Below are 22,658 nucleotides of genomic sequence, written 5' to 3' on the forward strand. Positions count from 1 at the left end.
CTTTCTTGTCCCGAAAGGCAGAGGTCAGACTAAGTCTGTCCGTGACAAAGTATAAAGGGAAAGACATTTTTGATTAATAATATTTATGGGAAGATGCCATTTTTGTGTGTTTCTCTGTGTAAGAAATGCCATTTGGAAAGCCGGTGTGCATGTCAGTATCATTTTTTTTTTTTTCATTCTGAGAAAAAGCCTATAGAGTCTGGTGGGGGGAGGGTTTGCAGCTGGCAGGAGCTTTGGCATATGTTGTAACTAAAAAGAGAGGGAATGTGTTGGTGGGACGAGCTACCGGAGAGCTGTCTCGGTGTGCTGCGGTACTAGTAAGTGTTTTAATTGGGTAGGGTTTTTGGAGGACTATTTTGACATCTGCTCGTGTCTTTGCTGATTTTTCTTCACTTAGAGTAGGAAACACAAGCTGTGGATAAAATGACTTTAAAATAATTGGAAGTAAAGATATCTCTCTCAAAGTCGAATTTGAGAGGGACATTCTTTAAGAAGTGGAAAGGAAATTCCACTTCTAGGAATCCATCCTAAAGCACAAGGCTTTATGCCTACAGATTTCACAACAATATTATTTATAATAATTTCTCAAAAACTGGAAATAGCCAACAAAAGGGGCTTGGTTGGGTTTGTTTCTATGAAGTGGAACATTTTGTAGCAATTAGCAATGATCTTTACAAAGCTTTTAATGAAGTGAAATATTGCTTATATTGTAATAAATGAGAAAATCAGAAAGAAACATTACGAATTGTTTCAACTGTGTTTTAAAAAGTAGGGATTGGGGCAGAAGGTTGTGGAAGGAAATACACCAAAACATTATCTCCAGGTAGGGATTAGGGTAACCACAGTTTTCTTCTTTGAACTTTTTTGTCTTTCCCTTTTTTTTTTACATATGTAATTTTTATGATACAAAAGACATGTCATTTTGCATAAGAGAAAGCAAGCCCTCAGAGTGTTGGTGTAGCTGCATGCCCTACATAGATGCTTGTTCTGAAGTCTGAGCAACTGGTTTGAGGACATCTTCAGAAGAGTCAGACTGGGTTCAAACGTCAACTCTGCCGCTCCCTAGCTGTGTGATTTGGACCAGTTTCTTTGACCTCTCTGAGCCTCCTCCTTACCACAGAGCTGGTGATACCTCCCTCACAGCATGGTCAGGGTTAAATGCGGTCACCCAGTAATGGCCCAGTTTCCTTCTCCATCAGCACCGCCCACTCCATCCCCCAGTTTGAGGGGTTTTGTTTTGTTTTTTGCCTTTCTTCATTCTTCTTGTTTCCTTGAGCCTTTCAGGGATAGGGCACCATCCGGCCAAGCTGGCCTCCGATTCTTTCCTTGGGAACATGAGCTTCAGGAAGGCCCTTGAGTCCATGCCAGCCCCTTTGGAAGAGGCCTTACCACCAGGAGGGCAGCATTGTCCTATGAGAGGAAACTGTGCCGACCCAGCTCCTCCTGGAGCCTGGTGCACGGGCATTTTGGTTACTAAGGGGACCCTGGCCTGCTAAGTCAGAAGAAAGAGCCAGGTTTTTTCCTCTTCTTCAGCCTGCTGCCATTGTTCAAAAAGTAAACACTCCACACAGCTTAAGCGGCAAGTCCTCCAACCAGGAGTGGGAAGAAATCAAAAGCCCATTCCAGCCCAGCCGTGGAGAGCCCACAAGGACTGGTCTGTGTCACTGGGCCCCCACTGGGAACTCAGAAACAACACCCAATTCTGGTCCAGAATCAACAGCCCTGTCTCTGGGCCTTTCAGCCCGAGGCTTCTCTCCAATGGCCGGGCCCCTTGCCCCCATCTGTTTGGGGCTCTCTGGAGCTCTTTGGAGGTCAGATGAGGCAAAATTGGCGATTGTGAGATGCAGCGACCCTCAGCTCAGTCCTCAAGGCCTGGAGTCACCGGCTGAGTTCCAGAGCCCCTCGTGGCCCCTTCTCCGATTCCGTGTCCAGTGCCAGTCTCAGCCTTTGAAGTGAGAGCCCAGCAGTTACCAACAGGGGCCAGAGGATTTTTGCCCTTAGGCCACTGCCGCTACAGTTTCCAGACTGGCCGTGGGTGACGTGTATATTATAAAAGCAATAATAATAGCGACTGTAAGGCCTACTGTGTGCCCAGTGCTGTGCACACACCACCCCTAATTCGCACAGCAGCCCCAGGGAAGAGGGCTGGGGTGAGGTGAGCAGTCACAGTTATCTTCTCGATTTTACAGATAAAGAGGCCAGTTAGTAGCCACATAACCTTGGGCAAGCCACTTCACCTCTCTGAGCCTCAGTTTTTCATCTCTGAAATGGTGATCACTCACCTCCAGCTACTGTTGAAAATGAAAGAATCTGTGTGAAAGTACTTGAGAGCTCTGAAGTGTGATGTAAGTGAAAAAGGTTCTTGTTGAGGCTGTTTTGTAACTTCCTGCTCGTACACTGCGAAGTATTTAACCTGTTGGACTGCAAAGTGAGGCAGCTAAGGAGCCCTGGACAATTCATCATGAGTCTTAATGTTCTCAACTGTAAAATGGGATTGTGCTTTGTAAAACACTAGTTATCAGTGCTGTTTGCTGATAGCATTTTACCCTGTGAATAAAGCAGTCAGTTAATATCAGTTTTGGGATTTGGAGGAAAGAATAAACTTCTAAGTAGGCAAACCTGTTCCTCCCCTGCGGCTCTCAGCCCACAGGAAGCATTTAGTAAATGTATGAATTGATTGATAGGTTTGTGGACTGACTAGCCGCTGGAAAAGTCAACAGCAGAAGAAATTTGAGGCTCCTGGTCTTGTTGAGCGGAAGGGTTCCAGGATCCTGCCCTCTGGGAAGTGTTATTTCAACCCTAGGAGGCTTCTGACCAGCATGGTTCCAACCCTCCTGCTGGGAAGAATCTCAAAATGTTTACTTAGGTACGAAATTCTGTCCTAGAGGCTGGGATTTGAGACAACAAACATCAACCAATATTAATGAGCCCTTACCAAGTGCCAGTCATTTTGTTGGGTGCTGGTTATTATGCAGTGCTGAACCAAACTGATGAGCCCCTGAGGGAGGGGGCTTCTGGAGCCAGCAGGGAGGGGGGAGGCAGGCAGGCAAAGGGGTGCTAGGGCTCAGAGCGACAAGGGTGGCAGAGGTCAGTTTCACTGGGGGTGTCTGATGACGAAGAGGTTGAGGTGCAGTGCAAGAATATGAGCTGTGGAGGTGGGTGGCCGGTGCTGCGTCACCTCTGCCACTCACCTCACCTCTCTGAACCTCATTTTCCTCAAGTTACCTAAAATGAAGGTAATAGTGTGCACTTTGCAGGATTTGATAAGAATTAAATGAGAATTAGTAAGTAAAACATAGAGCAAGCGCTAGTAGGCATCTACTACACTTTAATTGTTGTCCATTTCCAGGGCATTAGCAAACTTAGGCTTAAGCACCCATTGGGACGTCCAGCTCCATTGCTAACCTATACGGTGCTCTTGGATGAATTAGGAAAAGGTGTCCTAATTCCCTCCCTCCACCAGCACCCACCCCCGCCTTCAACTGTTGCCACTCAGCAAGCACATGGGTTGGCAGATCTCAGCCTCACTTTGGCTGGCTGGGCGTGCTTAGGCAGTGCACCCCTGCACAGTCGTACCCAGTAGCTCAGAGGGTGGCTAATAATGAAACTGACCCCTTCTACATAGGGTGACCACTTAGCCCGTCTTACGCTGCTGCCCTGGTGTAATATGCTCGTTCACATCCACAGCTGTCCCAGTTTGGACCACAAATTATAGGGTCTTTCTGCTTAATCAGGACAAAATGAAAGTTCTAGACTCTAAAGAAATGAGCTTTGATATATGATGGGGTAAGAGGATTGAATGAGATTGGAAGTGTTAGGTAGGCAGGAGGAAAGTAGAGATGGATTCTAGCAGTGGGTAAACAGTGTGATTGAAAACTAGCTTACATACAGTCTTATACTTCTACAGACGATGGACAGTTGCTCCCAGATGGTGGGCTCTTCTTTTCTCATGTTTGGTGAGACCAAACACGAACACCTAGTAGGCACAAGTCTCCCTTACCCTTCCTACTACTGTACCAGTAGAATAACGGGTTATGGCCAGAGCTTCGGAGCCATGATTCACTAGCTGGATTTCTATGGAAAATGGAACCAATTTGAAAGTGTGACCTTTCTACTTAATGTTAAAGAGAAATGTTAATGTGTTAACACTAGGCTATACAACGTATTCCATACCCAGAAATACCAAGATCCGAAGGAGATGGGCAAGTAGTCTTTGGTAAATGAGAGGGGATGGATTGAGTGGGGCTGTCATAAGACCCTAGCTGTATATCAGAGTTCCTGGAGCCAGAGGTTTAGACTTCAGCTTCTTCTTCTTCTTCTTTTTTTTTTTTTAATTTGAAAATATAGGAAAAGAAATAATGTTGGGGTATAAAGATCTCTCCCCCTAGCTGTGTGACCTAGGGCATGTTAACTTAGTCTCTGAAACCCTTTCCACTCCTGGGGCTTGGGGATGACCATACAAGCTCACAGAGTTTTTGTCACAGTTAAATGGCCTCAAACATGTGAACTGCCTGGCACTGAGCCTGCCACGGAGTATACCTTGGTCAGATGTCACTTTTCTTCCTTACTCCCCTTTCCCAGAGAAAGCCAGAGAAGTATCTGTGTCTTCGTGGGGCTTCAATGATTTTCTCTTCTGGATTTTTTTCTTACTTGCAGAAAGTCAGAAACATGGCCCTGGATGATGTTGTGATTCTGAACGTGGACACCAACACCCTGGAAACCCCCTTTGATGACCTCCAGAGCCTCCCAAATGACGTGGTGGGTAATGAGCTCTTGAGTTCTGACTCCCCGGAGCTCGTGCAGTGAACGTGCCTTTGGGGAGGAGAAGGGCTGGATACAGCTGTGGTTTTCCTGTAGCCTAAGAACTGCGGTTGGTTTCTGTTACCTCTGGAACCTTTGTCTCGGTGAAGGAAGTTGGGAGGTGGTTCATTTTTTTAGTCTTGTTTTGCTCTCGTAACCCTCATCGGAAGTGACCCCAGGGTCTAGGCGGCCCCTCTTTCTGTGGAGCCTGGGGGTCTTGCCATCCTCATTGCCATTGCTGTGTCCAGAGAGCAGGACGGCCTCCCGGGGTAACCCCACTGAAGGCGGGTGGAAGGGCTTCAGTGTGAGCAATTTGGGGCACTTCAGGCCTACACTGTTTTTCCTGTGCCATCATCAAACGCAGCTGTTTCCCACGCAGCAGGGTATCTGCTGCCAGTGCTCTGAATGTGGCTCCACGTGCCCTAAATCTTTCTTAGTTACCTCAGGTCTAGACGGAAGGTGGGCCTATTTAGCGAAAAGCAACTGGCTGCCACATTTGCCACGCTGACATCTGACCACACACCTGTCTCATGTTGCCACTCAGAGCTGCCTTGTGGGTAGCTGTTCGAAGTAGACCCAGCCTCCCCCATTGTTTATACGAATGAGGAGGGTCGGGGTTCCCTGGGAAGTACAGTTCTGATGTTTGTGGTTTGGCCTCCAAAACTCTGCTTGCAAGAAAGTCTGTAAAGTCACACTGGCTTACAGGCTGGAAGGAGTGGGTGTTCCTGGCCATGTGTGCTGATGCGGGGCTGGGCTTGCGTGGTGGCAGGTGGCCACTGCCGCTGCATTCCTGCCAGGAGTCCCAGTGGCACGTGGGGGTTAGCTGTCTGGGGAGATTGCTGCTTGTTGGTGGATGGTTTGCAGCAGGGTTTCAGACTCCTCTGCTCTTAACTCACTGTGAGATTTGGGGGGTCCTTTGTGCCATAATTAAACAGTGGCTACGATTCATGGACTTCTATGCGTTAAACACTCATCACTGACTTCCCATTTACTCTTCACACAGCTCTGAGGAAGGTATTTTTCTTATCCTCACTTTACCCACAGAGCTAAAAAGAGGGGGAGCCAAGAAGTGAACCCAGCTCTGTCACTCCACAGACCCCCCCGAGCCCCGCCACCCCCTAGGTGCCTTCTGCATTCGGGGTCTCATTCAGTTGGCATCCTAGCCCCATGGAGTAGGTGAGGGAGAAAAGAACCTCAGGGAGCACGTGTCTTGCCACAGATCATACGGCTGGCGGGGGCAGAGCTGTGATTGGAGCCTAGTCTGGATGACACCCAGCCCATGCTGTCTCCAATCCGTGTACACGGTCCCACTCTGAAGCAGAGAGAGATGACAGCGTAGGAGAAATAAAAGTGCCAGACCCTATGAGGTTTGCTGTTGATCATGTCAGGACAGGGTACGTGGTTGGTGTCTCAGGGCCTCTGGGCTGTAATTTGAGTTCTTTTTGGTCCAAGGAATTTGAGCTTTCTATTCCGGTTCCCTTTCAGTGGAAAAGTTCTCCCTGTTAAGTCATGGGTGTCTTAGGTATGGACCTTGCAAGTGCTGAATAAATGTGGCAAGTGAGCCTGGGGTATTTGAAGTACAAGGAATGGCCAGGGGCCCCAGGCAGCCCAAGATGAGTCACTGATGGCTCAGAGACCATGGAATGGACTGACTGTCCCGTATGCAGTGCTCTGAGCCAGGGCTGGGCATCGAACAGCAAAGATGAAGCAGATCTAGTCCTTTCCTTCAAAGAGCATATTCCAGTGGGGGAAACAGACATGTGAATCACATATATCTCAGGGCATAGCATAACAGGGGCCACAAAGAAAATAGGAATCGGGCACAGAGGAGCCCAGGGAGAGGGTAATGAAGGCTTCCTGAAGATGGCACATTCCAAGATGCCTTTCAGCTGATCAGTGAGGTAGCCTCAGGGAACCAAGGAAACTTGAGCAAGGTATTTTCCCTCTCTGAGCTTCAGTTTCCCATCCTCAAAAGAGGATTGCTAGGCCTGTCATTAGATCGTTGTGGCAGGTAACTGAGATGGGGGTGTTCATCAGGTGCTTGACACCGTGCTCACTTGTTGTCAGTGTTTGATAAATGGTGCTGCCTTTGTTCTTAATAAAATCATTGTCAATAATTACAGCCAGAGTTAGAGGACAGTTGGTTCCCTCCATGTCCTAACAGTTCTCAGCCCACATGGAAAGGACCTCCCATTTGCAAGCTGGTTTGTGGAGGGTTGAGAATGTTCCACAGCAGTTGTTTCCAGAATGGGGCTTTAGACTCATCAAAGATTCCAAGATAGTAGTGAGGAGGGAATATGGTCCATATAGTACTTATTGTGTTTCAGTGGAATTCATAGATTTGATTTTTTTTTAACTCAGAAAACCAGTTTTTTATTTTTAAAGCTCTGCCATATATCTCTAGTGGGTGTCTGTGGTTACCTGCCACACTCATTCCAGATTGTCCGTGTAGCCAGCAAACAGAGTCTGGCCAACAGCAGAAGAAGCCAGAGAGTCACACTGGGGCAGCCGTGCCTTGCTGCTGGTACTGATAACTTGTTGCTTCAGTTCATCTACAGTGACCTTGCCCTTCAAGTCCCAGATCTGGATGCTGGGCCTGTGGCAGCAGAGCCAGTATCTGTTGGGGCTGAAGCACAGGGCGCTGATGATGTCCACACCATCTAGTGTTGAAAGGCGCTTGCCTTCATTGAGGCTACATGAGCTGTCAAGTCCTTGAGAGGGGAAATCTTGTCCGGTACACCTTTGCATCCTCTGCTCGTGGTACAGAACCAGGTCCTTTCAGTGTATCAGCATGTCCACAGTTGACCTCACAATCTCCCCTTTTGCCAAAGCTACTTGTTTACTGCATCTGACAGATTCCACTTCTTAAACTTTCCCAAATCCTTGTCTCCATCCCTCCTAAACACCACCTAATCCAAGCTCTTATTTCTCTCCTGTACTGTTTCCAGCAGCCTCTGAACTGGTTCTTCAGACTCCAGCCCTTCTTCCTCATGTACTAGAGAGCCCTTTCCAAAACATAAATTTAACTTTATTTCTTCCTACTGAAAACCATTTCATCGATGAATATAATTTTAAAAACAAAAAACAAGTTCTGAAGACACAAACATCCTTCTATAACTTCCCAGTGCCTATAGATTAGAGGCAAGTTCCTTTTGTTGGCTTTGGAATCAGACCTTTGTTTAAATTCTGGCTTCTTCACTTACTAATCATGTGATCTTGGGCAAAATTATGTAAGCTCTCTGAGCCTTAGTTTCCTTATAAGATGTGGTTGTGAGAATTAAATGTAATGAATATAATATGTATAAAGCAGTTATCCTATGAGCTCTATAGGTGGTAGTCAATGATGATGAATTACGGATGCAAATGATGGTTAGCATGGCATGCAGGGCCCTCCTTTATGATAGGATCCTCCCATTTTTTTCCCATAACTTTAGCTCTTTCCTGTCCTTGCTTCAAACCCATATGTTATAGGTGTTTGGCATTAGTAGTTCTCCCAAGTTTACATGTTGTTTCATAACTTTATACTTTGCATACAGTTTCTTTTGTCCCAAATGTCCTACCCCATCTGTCGATCACTAATGAAAAATGAAACTCATTTTTCAAAACTTCGGCTAAACCTAAGTCTGTAAAAACCTTCCCTGACCTCTCCAAGTAGATTTGACCATACCTTTCTCTTTGTCCTCACAAACCCTTATATTGCTTATAAAATTATACTTACCATCCAGCGGTATAATTTATTACACATTTCTGACTTTCTCTTTTAATTGTGAGTTCTTTGAGGGCAGGAATCAAGTTTTATTCATCTTTGTTTCCGAGGGATGTAGCAGCCACTGAATAGATAGATGGAAGGATGGAAGGGACATATGGATTGGGTTATTTTGGTAGATGAAATCTTGCAAAACATGGCATCCATGCTGGAAATTTTATTAAAAGAGGCCTTTGTTCTGCTTCTAGCCATGATGGAATAATTGGAACTGAATTTCTCCTCCCTCCATTTACAAATAAAAATCTGGGCAAATATGAAAACAGCTGTTTTCACGTATTGGACAACAAGCAGTGCAGGAATATAATCCCTGAGAGAAAGGAAGCAATTGAGATGAGGCCTATGATCCCTCTGGCTTTCTGCCTTGAGGCATTTTCTGGACCCTGTTGCCAGAGGGGACTCCCCAGCAAAGCACACAATCTTGCTGAATCAAGGGGGTAGAGATCTGAGTTTGAGGGAGAGGTGGTTTAAATTTGTGGGTCAGAGTACCAGACAGGAGGGAGCAACTCAGCAAAAATCTGAATTCAGTCCTCTTCACTAATCTTGTGTAGGCTGATGTGCCCGTGTGTAGAGGGGAGCTCCTAAGAGTAGGAGCCATTCAAGCTCCAGCCAGCCAGGGTAAGATCTTGTTGGTCACTCAGGCAATCGTTAGAGACCCACAGAGGCCATGCCTTGGTGCAGTAGTCTAAATTAGCTCTAGAGTAAAGATGATTTTAGCCCTGCCCTAACACAGCTTAAAATCAAGCCTTGAGGAACACAAGACAGAGCTTCTGTGATACTGGTAATGTGCTGGCTTTTGATCTGAGTGCCAAGTACATGGCAATTTATCAAGCTGTACACAAATGATATGTGTACTTTTATGTATGTATGTTAAACCTCAGTAAAAACTTTTAAACAAAACCATTTCTTTTTAAGCCTTATCAGGATCAACCTGATATACAGGAAAATTAACCTGTCAAAGTAAACTTCAACCCTCTTTTAAAAAAGACAACAAAATCTGACACCCAACAATGTAACATTCACAATATCTAGCATCCTATCAAAAAAAATACTAGACAGGTGGGAATGTAAATTGATACAGCCACTATGGAGAACAGTATGGAGGTTCCTTAAAGAACTAAAAAGAGAACTACCATACGACCCAGCAATCCCACTACTGGGCATATACCCTGAGAAAACCATAATTCAAAAAGAGTCATGTACCAAAATGTTCATTGCAGCTCTATTTACAATAGCCAGGACATGGAAGCAACCTAAGCGTCCATCAACAGATGAATGGATAAAGAAGATGTGGCACATATATACAATGGAATATTACTCAGCCATAAAAAAGAACGAAACTGAGTTATTTGTAGTGAGGTGGATGGACCTAGAGACTGTCATACAGAGTGAAGTAAGTCAGAAAGAGAAAAACAAATACCGTATGCTAACATATATATGGAATCTAAAAAAAAAGAAAAAAAGGTCAGAAAAGCCTAGGGGCAAGACAGGAATAAAGATGCAGACCTACTGGAGAATGGACCTGAGGATACGGGGAGGGGGAAGGGTAAACTGTGACAAAGTAAGAGAGTGGCATGGACATATATACACTACCAAACGTAAAATAGATAGCTAGTGGGAAGCAGCTGCATAGCAGCGGGAGATCAGTTCGGTGCTTTGTGACCACCTAGAGGGGTGGGATAGGGAGGGTGGGAGGGAGGGAGATGCAAGAGGGAAGAGATATGGGGACATATGACATGTATAACTGATTCACTTTGTTATAAAGCAGAAACTAACACACCATTGTAAAGCAATTATACTCTAATAAAGATGTTAAAAAAAATACTAGACATGTTGAGAATCAGGAAAAATGTAACCCATAACCAAGAGAAAAATTAGTTAACAGAAACAAACTCAAAAATGACGATATGATGGAATTAGCAGATGAGAACCTTAAGATAGACATTATAAAAGTTATAAGTATGCTCATGAATTTAAAGGAAGACTTGAACTAAATGAGGAGAGAAATGGAAGATATAAAAAGAATGAATGAAAGGGAATATCTAGAGGTGAAAGATATAATACCTGGAATGACAATTTCACTGATAGGATTAAAAGGATATTAGACACTACAGCACAAATGATCAATGAACTCAAAGGCATAGCAAGAAAAACTATCTATTATGAAGCATAGAAAGGAAAGAGACTGAAAAAGGTTGACAAAACCCCGAGGACCCATAGCACAATATCAAGAGGACTAACATACATGTAATTAGAATCCTAGAAGGAGAGGAGGGAGGAGAGAGACAGAAAAAATATTTAATGAGATTATAGCCAATTTTTTCTCAGTTTTGATGGAAACAATAAACTCAGAGTTCCAGGAAGCTCAATGAACCGCAAGCATAATAGACGCAAACAAAACCACACAAAGGTGCATCATGATAATTACTCAAAACAAGTTATACAAAGAAAAGTTTAAAATTAGCTAAAGAAGAAAGACACATTATGTAAAAGAAAAAAGTGATTACGGAAGACTTCTTGTAAGAAACAACATGAACCAGAAGATAATGGAATGACATTTTTTTTTTTTCGTTTTTTTTGGGGGGGCGGTTTCTTGCAGTACATGGGCCTCTCACTGCTGTGGCCTCTCCCATTGCGGAGCACAGGCTCCGGACGCGCAGGCTCAGCGGCCATGGCTCACGGGCCCAGCCGCTCCGTGGCATGTGGGATCTTCCCGGACCGGGGCACAAACCCGCGTCCCCTGCATCGGCAGGCGGACTCTCAACCACTGCGCCACCAGGGAAGCCCTGAAATGACATTTTTAAAGTAATGAAGGAAAATTTTCTTCAACCTCGATATCTATATCCAGTGAAAATATCCTTCAAAAATAAAGGCAAAGTTAAAATTTCTTCAGACAAATAAAAAGTGAAAGAAGTCATTGTCAACAGACCTGCACTGCAAGAAATGTTAAAGGAGGTTCTTCACGTGGCAGAAAAATACCATAGAGAAACTTGGACAATAAGGGAGTGAAGAGTGCCAGGAGTAGTAAATATGTGGGTAAATGTAAGAGACTTCTTTTCTCATTTTTAATTTCTATAAAAGATAATTGAGTATTTAAAGTAAATAATATCAGTGTATTATGTGCTATATGTAGAAGTAAAATGTATGACAACAGTAGGACAAAGGACAGGGGGAGAATGGAAGTATACTGTTTTAAGGTTCTTAAATTACATGTAAACTGTTATAATATTATTTGAAAGTAGACTATTAAGTTAAAAATGTGTATTGTAGGGCTTCCCTGGTGGTGCAGTGGTTGAGAGTCCATCTGCCAATGCAGGGGACACGGGTTCGTGCCCCGGTCTGGGAAGATCCCACATGCTGCGGAGCAGCTGGGCCCGTGAGCCATGGCCACTGAGCCTGCGCGTCCGGAGCCTGTGCTGCGCAACGGGAGAAGCCACAACAGTTAGAGGCCTGTGTACCGCAAAAAAAAAAAAAAAAAAAATGTGTATTGTAGGATTTCCCTCGTGTCACAGTGGTTAAGAATCCACCTGCCAATGCAGGGGACACAGGTTCGAGCCCTGGTCCGGGAAGATCCCACATGCCACAGAGCAACTAAGCCCATGTGCCACAACTACTGAGCCTGTGCTCTAGAGCCCACGAGCCACAACTACTGAGCCTGCGTGCCTAGAGCCTGTGCTCCACAACAAGAGAAGCCACCACAATGAGAAGCCTGCAGACTGCAACGAAGAACAGCCCCCGCTCGACACAACTAGAGAAAGCCCATGCACAGCAGTGAAGACCCAACACAGCCAAAAATAAATAAATAAATAATTTAAGAATGTATATTGTAAACCTTAGAAGAGCTGCTAAGGAAAAAAAATAAGACAGTGATATATAGCTAATAAACCAATACTGAAGATCCAAAAGATTTTGGAGGTGGGAAGGATAAAGGAACCAAACACAGATGGAACAAATAGAAAAGTTAGCAAGGTGATAGATTTACCCAACTATAGTGATTATTACATTAAATGTACATGGTCTAAATACTCCACTTATTGGAGATTATTAAATTATATTTTAAAAGTAAGACCCAATTATATGCTGTCTACAGGAATTCCACTTTAAAGAGTCAGATGAAAAGTAAAAGGGTAGAGAAGATATACCATACAAACACTAATGAAGAGAATTGGTAGGGGAGAAGAGACAAATCTTCCTTATAAAAGAATTCAAATTGATATCTGTCGATATTGTCCTGTTTAGGAGAAGGAGCTTAATCTCTGTGTCTGTACCACACACACACACACACACACACACACACACACACACACACACACACACACACACCACTTGAGTGTGGGCTGGACTTAGTGACTTACTTCCAAAACTGGTGTATATAAAGGGAAAAAGAGTAACTTTAGTGGAGAAATGGCAGAAACTACCTTAACCAAGTGATGTCATGTGAATATCACTGTAAACTTGATATGATGTGATGAGGAGGATATGTCACCTTTGTGTTATTCTTTCCAGAAACCCAGTAAAATCATGACAGAACCTTCAGATAAACTCAAATTGAGGGACGTTCTATCAAATACCTGACCAGTACTTCTCAAAACTATCAAGGTCAGGGACTTACCTGGCGGTCCAGTGGTTAAGACTCCGTGCTTCCACTGCAGGGGGCACAGATTCAATCCCTGGTTGGGGAACTAAGATACCACATGCCACGCAGTGCAGCCAAAAAAAAAAAAAAAAGTTTTTTTTTTTTAATTTTTAAAGAAATCTATCAAGGTCATAAAAAACATAGGAAAGACTGGGGAACTGTCACAGACCAGAGGGGACTAAGGAGACATGACAACTAAATGCAGTGTGGAATTCTGGATTGGATTCTAGGATAGAAAAGACGCATTAATGGAAAAACTGGTGAAATCACAATAAAGTTTGGAGTTTAGTTAATAATAATGTACCAAAGTCAGTTTCTTAGTTTTGACAAATGCACCATGGTAATGTAAGATATGGGAAACTGAAACTGCATTGAGGAGTATCTGGGCACTCTCTCTACTATCTTTGCAACTTTTCAGTGAATCTAAGAATATTCCAAAATGTATATTTTTTGAAAAAGAGAAGCAGAAAAAAGGAATTAAGGGAGTATTAGGAACAATTTGATGCCTGTAATTTTGACAAATTGGATGAAATGAACAGATACCTTGAAATACACAAATTATATAAAGTGACTGAAGAAGGAATAGAAAATTGAAAAATAGTACTGTTTCTATTAAAGAAATTTGAATTTGTATTTAAAACTTTCCCACAAAGAAAACTCCAGGCCCAGGTAGCTTCACTGATTAATTCTATCATATATTTTAGGATACATCTTACACTCACTTTTTCAGAAAATAGAGAGGAAAGGAACACCTTCCACCGTATTTTATGAGGTCAGCATTACCCTGACATGAAAATCAAACAAAGAATTTACAAGAAAAAAAAATTTGATCAATATACCTAATAAATATAGATGTAAAAACCTTTAACAAAATATTAGCAAATTGAATCCAGCAATATATAAAAAGGATAATACATCATGATCAAGTGTGTACAGATTGGTTAAATATTTGAAAATAAATCAGTGTAATTTACCGTATCAACAGACTACAAAAGGAAAGCTATATCAAAACATAAGCCAAAAAAGTATTTTAGGAAAAATTCAACATCTATCCTTGATAAAAGCTCTTAGCAAACCTAGGTATCCTCATAGTGATAAAGAGCATCTAGGAAGAACTTACAGCTAACACCGTACTTCGTGGTGAAAGACTGAATGCTTTCCCCTTGAGAATGAGAACGAAAAAAGGATGTTTGCTCTTCCCATTTCTATTCAGCATTGTACTGGAGGTTCTAACCACTCACTAAGACAAGGAAAAGAAATAAAAGCCCTAAAGGTTAGAAAGAAGGAAGAAAAATTGTCTTTATTCAGACAACATGATCATGTATATGGAAAATCCAAAGGGGGTCTCATAAACAAATTTAGTAAAGGTACAGGATAAGGTTAGTATATAAAAACCAAATGTACTTCTATATGCTAGTAATGAGCAATTGAAAAATTTTAAAGTACCATTTTAAATAGCATACAAAACACAGAATACTTAGGAATACATTTAACAAAATATGCACAGGATTTGTATACTGAAAGCTATAAAACATTTCTCAGAAAATAATTTAAAAGACCTAAACAAATGGAGAGATACTCCACTTTTTGGATTGGAAGACTCAATATTTTTAAGATGTTAATTTTTCCTAAATTGATCTATAGATTCAATATAATCCCAGCCCAAATTCCAGATGGCTTAAAAAAAAAAAACAACTTGAGCTGATTCTAACATGCACATGAATATGCGAAAGATCTAGAATAGCCAAAACAATGTTGAAAAAGAACAAAGTAGTAGGACTTGTATTACCTACTTTTAAGACTTCCAGTAAAGTTATAGTAAATGTAGATCAACATTCTAGGTAAACATAGAGTTCAATAGAACAGAATAAATAGTTCAGAATTAGGCCCACACATAAATCGTTAATTGATCTTCAACAAACATGCCAAAGTAATTCAACTGAGAAAGGATAGTTTTCTTCAACAAATGCTACTGGAAGAACTAGATATCTATATGGAAAAAAATGAGTGTTGACTTTTACCTCCTGCAAATATTAGCCCAAAATGGATTATAGACCTAAACTTAGAGGCAAAAACTATAAAATGAATAGAAGAAAAGATAGGAGAAAATCTTCATGAACTTAAGGTAAGCATAGTTTTCTTAGTTAAGACATAAAACACAGGGACTTCCCTGGTGGCGCAGTGGTTAAGAATCTGCCTGCCAATGCAGGGGGCATGGGTTCGAGCCCTGGTCCGGGAAGATCCCACATGCCACGGAGCAGCTAAGCACATGCACCACAACTACTGAGCCTGCGCTCTAGAGCCCTCAAGCCACAACTACTGAGCCCATGTGCCACAACTTCTGAGCCCATGTGCCACAACTACTGAAGCTCGCGCGCTTAGGGCCTGTGATCCGCCAGAAGAGAAGCCACCGCAATGAAGCCCGTGCACCGCAGCAGAGAGTAGCCCCCACTCACTGCAACTAGAGAAAGCTCGAGAACAGCAACGAATACCCAATGCAGCCAAAAAAAAAAGAGTCACCATTTTAAAAATGAAGGGGCAGGCCACAAACTGAGAGAAAATATTCTTGCTACTTATATCTGCAAAAGGACTTTTTCCCCAGAATATATAAAGAACCCTTAAACTGAATAATAAGACAGCAGCCCAATTAAAAAGTAGGCAAAAGACTTGAAGAGACACTCAACAATAAAAGATATTCAAATGGCCAATAAGGCTGTGGTAGGAGGGGCCGTGAGGAAGATAAGTCTGGTGTTTCTTAAGATGGCCTGATATGAAGGCTTCACGCCTCCTGCCATCCCAAGCCTCCAGAGCTGCCCTGTGGCTGCCTTGTCCTTCAAGTGCAGAAGCCAGTTGAAATGTCAGGAATGGAGGCCAATGTGACCATCCCAATCTGGCAAAACAAGCCGCGTGGCGCTGCTCGAAGTGTAGTGAGAAGAATCGGGACCAACCTGCCCCTGAAGCCATGTCCCCGGGCATCCTTTGAGACCCTGCCCAACATCTCTGACCTGTGTCTGAGGCATGTACCCCCAGTCCCTACTCTGGCTGACATCGCCTGGATTGCTGCAGATGTAGAGGAGACTTATGCCCTGGTCAGGAGTGATACACGCCCCCTGAGGCACACCTGGAAGCCCAGCCCTCTGATCATCATTCAGCGCAATGCCTCAGTGCCCAAACTGTGTGGGTCGGAGGAGAGGCTTCTGGCCTTGAAGAAGCCAGCCCTGCCAGCCCTTGGCTGCACCAAAGAGCTGCAGGATGAGCTGAGCCCCCTGCGCAGCCAGATTGCTAAAATAGTGTCAGCTGATGCAGGAGGTTCAAATGTCTCTTCTCCCTTACCTTGTTTTGGATCCTCATTCCACTCTACAACTTCCTTTGTCATTAGTGACATCACCAAGGAGACCAAGGTACAGGTCCCTGAGCTTCCATCAGTCCCCCTGCTTTGTTCTGCCAGCACCGAATGTTGCAAACCAGAACACAAAGCTACCTGCAGCTCGTCTGAAGAAGATGACTGCATCTCTGTCCAAGGCCAGCAGCTTTGCAGATATGATGAGTATCCACTGAGGGAAGCAGAGCCAAGACCTGAACTGGAGTTTATTGAAGGAGGAAGACCCTGCCATGCTTACCTCTGAGGTCCTAAGGAGGAAGTTTGCTCTGAAGGAAGAAGATACCAGTAGAAAAGGAAACTGATAGCACTCAGCTCTGCAAACTCAGTCTCAGGCTCCTGGAATTCCTTCAGTAGCTGCCTTCCTCACCGCAGATGCTTCTGCCTCTCAATTAGAAATCTTCTGCAACAGTCTTGCCGAAAGCTAGAGCTTGGACCAAGAGAAGAACTGCACTGTATGTTTTCCATACTTCAAACCTTAGCAGAAGCTAAGGCCTGTTTTGAGCTGAGACACGTTACAGGTAACTGTGTAGGTTGGAATGTCCCAGTTTAAAGGGTGAGATAGAAGTTTCTGGTTTTTCCTTGCCCCTGTGTGAAAATAGGTCCTAAATGAATGACTGACTTCACTGCACTAGACCCCATATCTGGTCTTACTGAACACTTTGTGCCCAGCTGTCACTCTGAGTGGCTTCCTTGCAGCAGAGCAGGGCTGAGGGCAGGGGGCTATGTTTATGTACACGTTCACAGAGCAGGGAAAATCTTATGCTGCTCCATCATGAACTGACACCAGTACCCAGCAATCACTCTCTCCCCCTTCCCTGTCCAACACCTACATGTAGAGGTCGGGCCACTGGACCAGCTGACACTTGGGCTGCTGGGAGGCCTGGGCTCTTTTTTTCTTAAATATATTTTGTAATACTGTACAACCAAGTCTACCCTCCAAGGCCCTGGGGCCTCATTGGTTCCACTAATTGAAAGCTCTTTCTCTTCCACAAACTTTAGTTTAAGCCCAGTAGGAAAGAGAAATGGAGAGGGGAAAGAGAGTACCATCCTTCTTGCAGGCCCTTGACTGCTCCTTTGCATTGGGCCAAGGTTTTTACCTACCACACCGTCCATGACTCGGATGCCCTCAGGTCCATTTTCTCTATGGTATGTATCCTGTGTGTGTTTAGGTTGAAACACTACCTGACATTAAAGGAAGGATTTGGAAAGAAAAAAGAAAAATAATGGCCAGTAAGCACAGGGAAAGATGCTCCATGAGGGTGTAAATTGATACCACAAGGAAGGTACTGCTATATACCCACTGGTATGGCTAAAATAAAAAGACTGTGCATTTCTTATAAATGAGTATCTTAAACAAATGTTTACTATGTGACCAAGTAATTTCAGTCTTAGGTATGAACCCAAGAAGATGAAAACTTATGTACACACAGACACATGTACGTGAATGTTTTTAGCAGCTTTGTTCATAATTGCCAAAAACTGGAAACATTTCAGATGTCCTTCAACTGGTGAGGGACAGTGGTATGCCTGTAAAATGGAATACTACTTGGCAATCAAAAGAAACTAAGTACTAGGCTTCCCTGGTGGCACAGTGGTTGAGAGTCCACCTGCCGATGCAGGGGACACAGGTTTGTGCCCCGGTCCGGGAAGATCCCACGTGCCCCAGTCCAGGAAGATCCCACATCCCGCGGAGCGGCTGGGCCCGTGAGCCATGGCCGTTGAGCCTGCGCGTCTGGAGCCTGTGCTCCACATCGGGAGAGGCCACAGCAGTGAGAGGCCCGCATACTGCAAAAAAAAAAAAAAACTAAGTACTGATCTATCCAACAAAATGGATGAATCTCACATTATGCTAAGTGAAATAATCCATTTATTTGACGTTTTGGAATAGGCAAAACTGTTGAGAGAGAACTCGGATGAGCGGTTGTCCGGAGCAGGGCTGGGAGGAGCAGCTGACTATCAAGGGGTGCTAGGGGAGTTGGGGTGATGGAGCTGTTCTGTATCTTGATCGTGGGGATGGTTACATAGCTATGTGCATCTTTCAAAATTCATAAAACTAGCCACCAAAAGTGGTAAATTTTACTGTATGTTAGTCATACCTGACTTAAAAATTTTATTTTTTTATTTTTATTTTTTGCGGTATGTGGGCCTCTCACTGTTGTGGCCTCTCCCATTGTGGAGCACAGGCTCCGGACGCGCAGGCTCAGCGGCCATGGCTCACGGGCCCAGCCGCTCCGCGGGATGTGGGATCTTCCCGGACCGGGGCACGAACCCGTGTCCCCTGCATCGGCAGGTGAACTCCCAACCACTGCGCCACCAGGGAAGCCCTAAAAAAATTTTTTTAAAGACTGGCAATAGCAAGTGTTCGGAAAGATGTGGAACAACTGATCTGAAACTTTCATCACTGGTATTGGGAGCATAAAACAGAACAACCACTTTGGAAAACAGTTCGGCAGTTTTCTCTGAAGTTAAATGTACGCCAGCAATATAACCCAATAACCCCACTCCTAGGTATTTATCCAAGAGAAATGAAAATATATATCCAAACAGGTTTGTACATGAGTGTTTATAGCAGCTTTATTCACAGTGAACAATACCTGGTAATAATCCTAATGTCCATCAGCTGACAGATGGACAAACACTATGTTTTATCCCTACTCTTTACTACATGAGTCATTATTCATTGTAACATACTTGTGATACACAAAACAACATGGATGAATCTTGAATATATTACACTGAGCAAAAAAAAGCCAGACACATGAGAATGTACTATATGATTTCATGTATTTAAAATCTAAAAGAGAGAAAACTACTCTATAGCGGGTGAAAGCAGGCCAGTGGTTGCCTCGGCCTGGGATGGAGAAGGCAGGAACTGATTGAAAAGGGCAGGAAGGAACATTTTGAGGTGAAGGAAATGTTCTATTTCTTGATTGTGGTGATGGTTACACAGATGTATGTATTTGTCAAAACTCATGGAACTGTACTTTTTAAATATATGCATTCTATTATATATTAGTTATGACTTGATAAAGTAAATTTTAAAAAGGAAGAGGACTTGGAAATTAATTTTAAAAAGGAAGTTCTAATATTGATTAGCTTTCAGAACAGCTCTGCTGATTTTCACATGATTTATGAATATGGGTTAAGGGATAACTTTGGAAGCAGGGTGGCTCTGGCTTTCTACTAGTTACCTAGACAATTTAGTCTGAAATTTTGTAATCTTAGTTAGCTTTTTGTACCATTAAAAAAAAAAAGAGGGAGTTGGCAAGGTTAATACTGTTGTACTTTGCTGGGTTCCATGAAACTTGCAAATGTATTGCTTTCACTGACAATATTGTATTGTTCCCTAGCTATGGATTCGGGGGAAGGAATATGGCAAGAATAGTCCATCTTTTATTGGTGTAAAGACCTGTTTACAGACTTCATTTTTTTTTTTTTTTGCGGTACGCGGGCCTCTCACTGTTGTGGCCTCTCCCATGGCGGAGCACAGGCTCCGGACGCGTAGGCCCAGCGGCCATGGCTCACGGCCTATCTGTTCCGCAGCATATGGGATCCTCCCGGACCGGGGCACGAACCTGTGTCCCCTGCATTGGCAGGCGGACTCTCAACCACTGCACCACCAGGGAAGCCCAGACTTCATTTTTTTAAAATAAATTTATTTATTATTGATTATTTTTTGGCTGCATTGGGTCTTCGTTGCTGTTGTTTATCTCAAGCCCATGTGGATGCTTTGAACAGAAACATAATGTCCCTGCCTCTGCAGCCATTTAACCAAGCACTCTTCATCTGTTTCTCTCTTAAAATTTAAAGAACATCTCTTGTTCCTTCAAGAGTGTTAAGTATACACTGTTTAGCCAACGGGTAAAATTTGTAGAGCTTTTTAAAAGCTTGGCAAAAGAGAGCTCAGACGCTTCCAGGCTTCCAGCGAGGTGAACATACCACACCTCATCAGTGATTTCCCAGAGCTCAGTCAGGGCCCTTTCTAATATTCTTTGGCCTGAAACTCACAGGTCTTTGTGTATGCACGTGTATGCGGAGACATTTACCATCTGCTTACACTCTCTTTTCTTTTACTTCAAGCTTTCTGTAACCTGATCAATGCTCTTCTAAATCAGGCTTTCTTATGTGGTGATATATGTAATAGGACATTAAAATACATATTCCCTTTTGACTCAATAATTCTACTTTTAAGGGTTTTTTTCTGGCAAATACTTCTAAATGGAGAAAGCCACCTAACCAAATAGCATTGTTTATGTTAACTGAAGTTGGGAACAACCTTAATATCCAAAATTAAGGGGAGTGTTTAAGGTGACCTGTTCCACTGCTGTTCAGTGGAGTGTACCGAACAGTCACTAAAAATGACTGTTGTGAAGAATGTGGGCAACACAGGAAATGCTAAGGATACAATTCAGTGGAAAAAGCAGAATATTGAATGATATATCTACCATGACTATAATTAAGAAAAGCAGCCAGATACTCAGAAGTAAGATTTTTAAAAGAACTTCCAAATTATCAACAGTGGTATATTAGGATAGTAAAGTTATGAGTTCACATTTTTTTCTCTCATTTTCTAAATTTTCTGTGATATGATTATTACTAGTTTTATGAGGGAAAAATCATCTTTCCTCCTCTCTCCTGAAACACTTGAATCTTGGCTTTTGGCTTTATGGTTTCTATGTCTTCAGGACTGTAGTTTCTTTTTCTTCTCCATATTCTTTGGATAAAAAGATCACAAATGACTTAATGATGCGTTTTAAATCACTTAAACTTCTTGTTCTTCCTTGGTGGGATTTTTGAGGGATATCCAAGAGGCTTCTAACCATGTGAAGAGAGAGAAACCATCTTGAGCAGTCTTCATTGGTGTGAGAAGGAGGCAAGGGAAGAAAGATACTGTTTACAGAGCACCTACAGTGCCCAGGCCAGAGTAGTTTCCAGTCCTTCTATGCTGCATCCAAGCTTCTTCACAAGCTGGACGCTGACCCCAGGCAACCTCTCAGCCTCATCTTGCATCACTTCACCACTCATACCCTGTTTCCCAGCCACTAGGAGAGTGATCCCATTCCCCAAAGCCTCATGCTCTTTCACATCTCTGTGCTTCTCTCCATGCTATTCCCTCTGGTTAGGATACCGTTCCTTCTCTGCTTGGCTAAACCTATCTGCTCTGTAGGGCACTCCTCAAATGTCACTTCTGTGTTGCTTCCATAGCTTGGCACTGGGATTTCATAACATTTTTCCCATCCTTCTTTTATACCACGTACTATATAATAACTCTTGCCTCTCCTAAGCGTTTGGGCTTTACATGGTTGTGAACACAGCCCTGGCACAATGCATGACTCACAGGGGCATTCAATGAATGTTTGTGGAATGAGTGAATGAATGAAAGAGTGAGCAAAATTTGCAATCTGCTTTGAACTCTAGATCTTAGAAAACTCATTTATTCAACATTTGACTCTTCACTTTGTACAGGTATCTGGAAAAGCAAAGATCTGCAAAGATCAGAGTTCCCTTTTTAAAAGAGACAGGAGAAATTCAGTGTACATTACAGCTACAATTTACTGGGTAAATTGAGTGCCAAGCATTTTGACTCTTTGGTCATGATTACTAAATGCCATTGGGATTTTACTTTACACCCTAAAAATGGATTCTTCAAATTGCAAGTAGTCACCCATTAGTGAAACCATAAAATCAACTTAGTGGGTCACAGCAAGCATTTTTTTAAATGGAGTTGAACAAGGACTATCAGAGTATATCTCAAATAGTATGGGTAAGCATCAATTCATGAAACTTAAATATACATAATATACATATAATACTGGTTTACAAAGTATAATACATTCATTACTCTGCAACATAGTAAAAAAAAAAAGGAAAACCATTGATACATTGTGACCATTTAATCATTAAAATTCATACCTTTTAATGTGTGAACTACCATTTCATTGTATGGATATACACCATAATATATTTGACCTGATAATTTCAAGTTTTGCATCCTTTTTTTTTAAAATAAGTTTATTTATTTATTTGTTTTTGGCTGTGTTGGGTCTTCGTTGCTGCGCGCGGGCTTTCTCTAGTTG

The 22,658-nt window shown here is 42.9% G+C and overlaps 1 protein-coding gene and 1 pseudogene across 4 annotated transcripts in view; both read left to right on the forward strand.

The window, feature by feature from the left end:
• DENND1A (DENN domain containing 1A) overlaps positions 1-22,658 on the forward strand; it is a 554,990-nt gene that overhangs the window by 360,900 nt on the left and 171,432 nt on the right. For all 3 annotated transcript variants that reach the window (XM_082612220.1, XM_082612221.1, XM_082612222.1), the window contains exon 12: positions 4,657-4,758. In XM_082612220.1, coding sequence (XP_082468346.1) covers positions 4,657-4,758 — 102 coding nt within the window. The remainder of the gene's footprint in view (positions 1-4,656; positions 4,759-22,658) is intronic.
• LOC309799268 (mitochondrial fission regulator 1-like) lies at positions 15,940-17,313 on the forward strand (annotated as a pseudogene). The gene is made up of 2 exons: positions 15,940-16,508; positions 16,579-17,313. The product of its transcript is annotated as a mitochondrial fission regulator 1-like (transcript).

This window comes from Mesoplodon mirus (genome assembly GCF_964341445.2).
Source record: "Mesoplodon mirus genome assembly, chromosome: 1".
NCBI classification, from domain to species: domain Eukaryota; kingdom Metazoa; phylum Chordata; class Mammalia; order Artiodactyla; family Ziphiidae; genus Mesoplodon; species Mesoplodon mirus.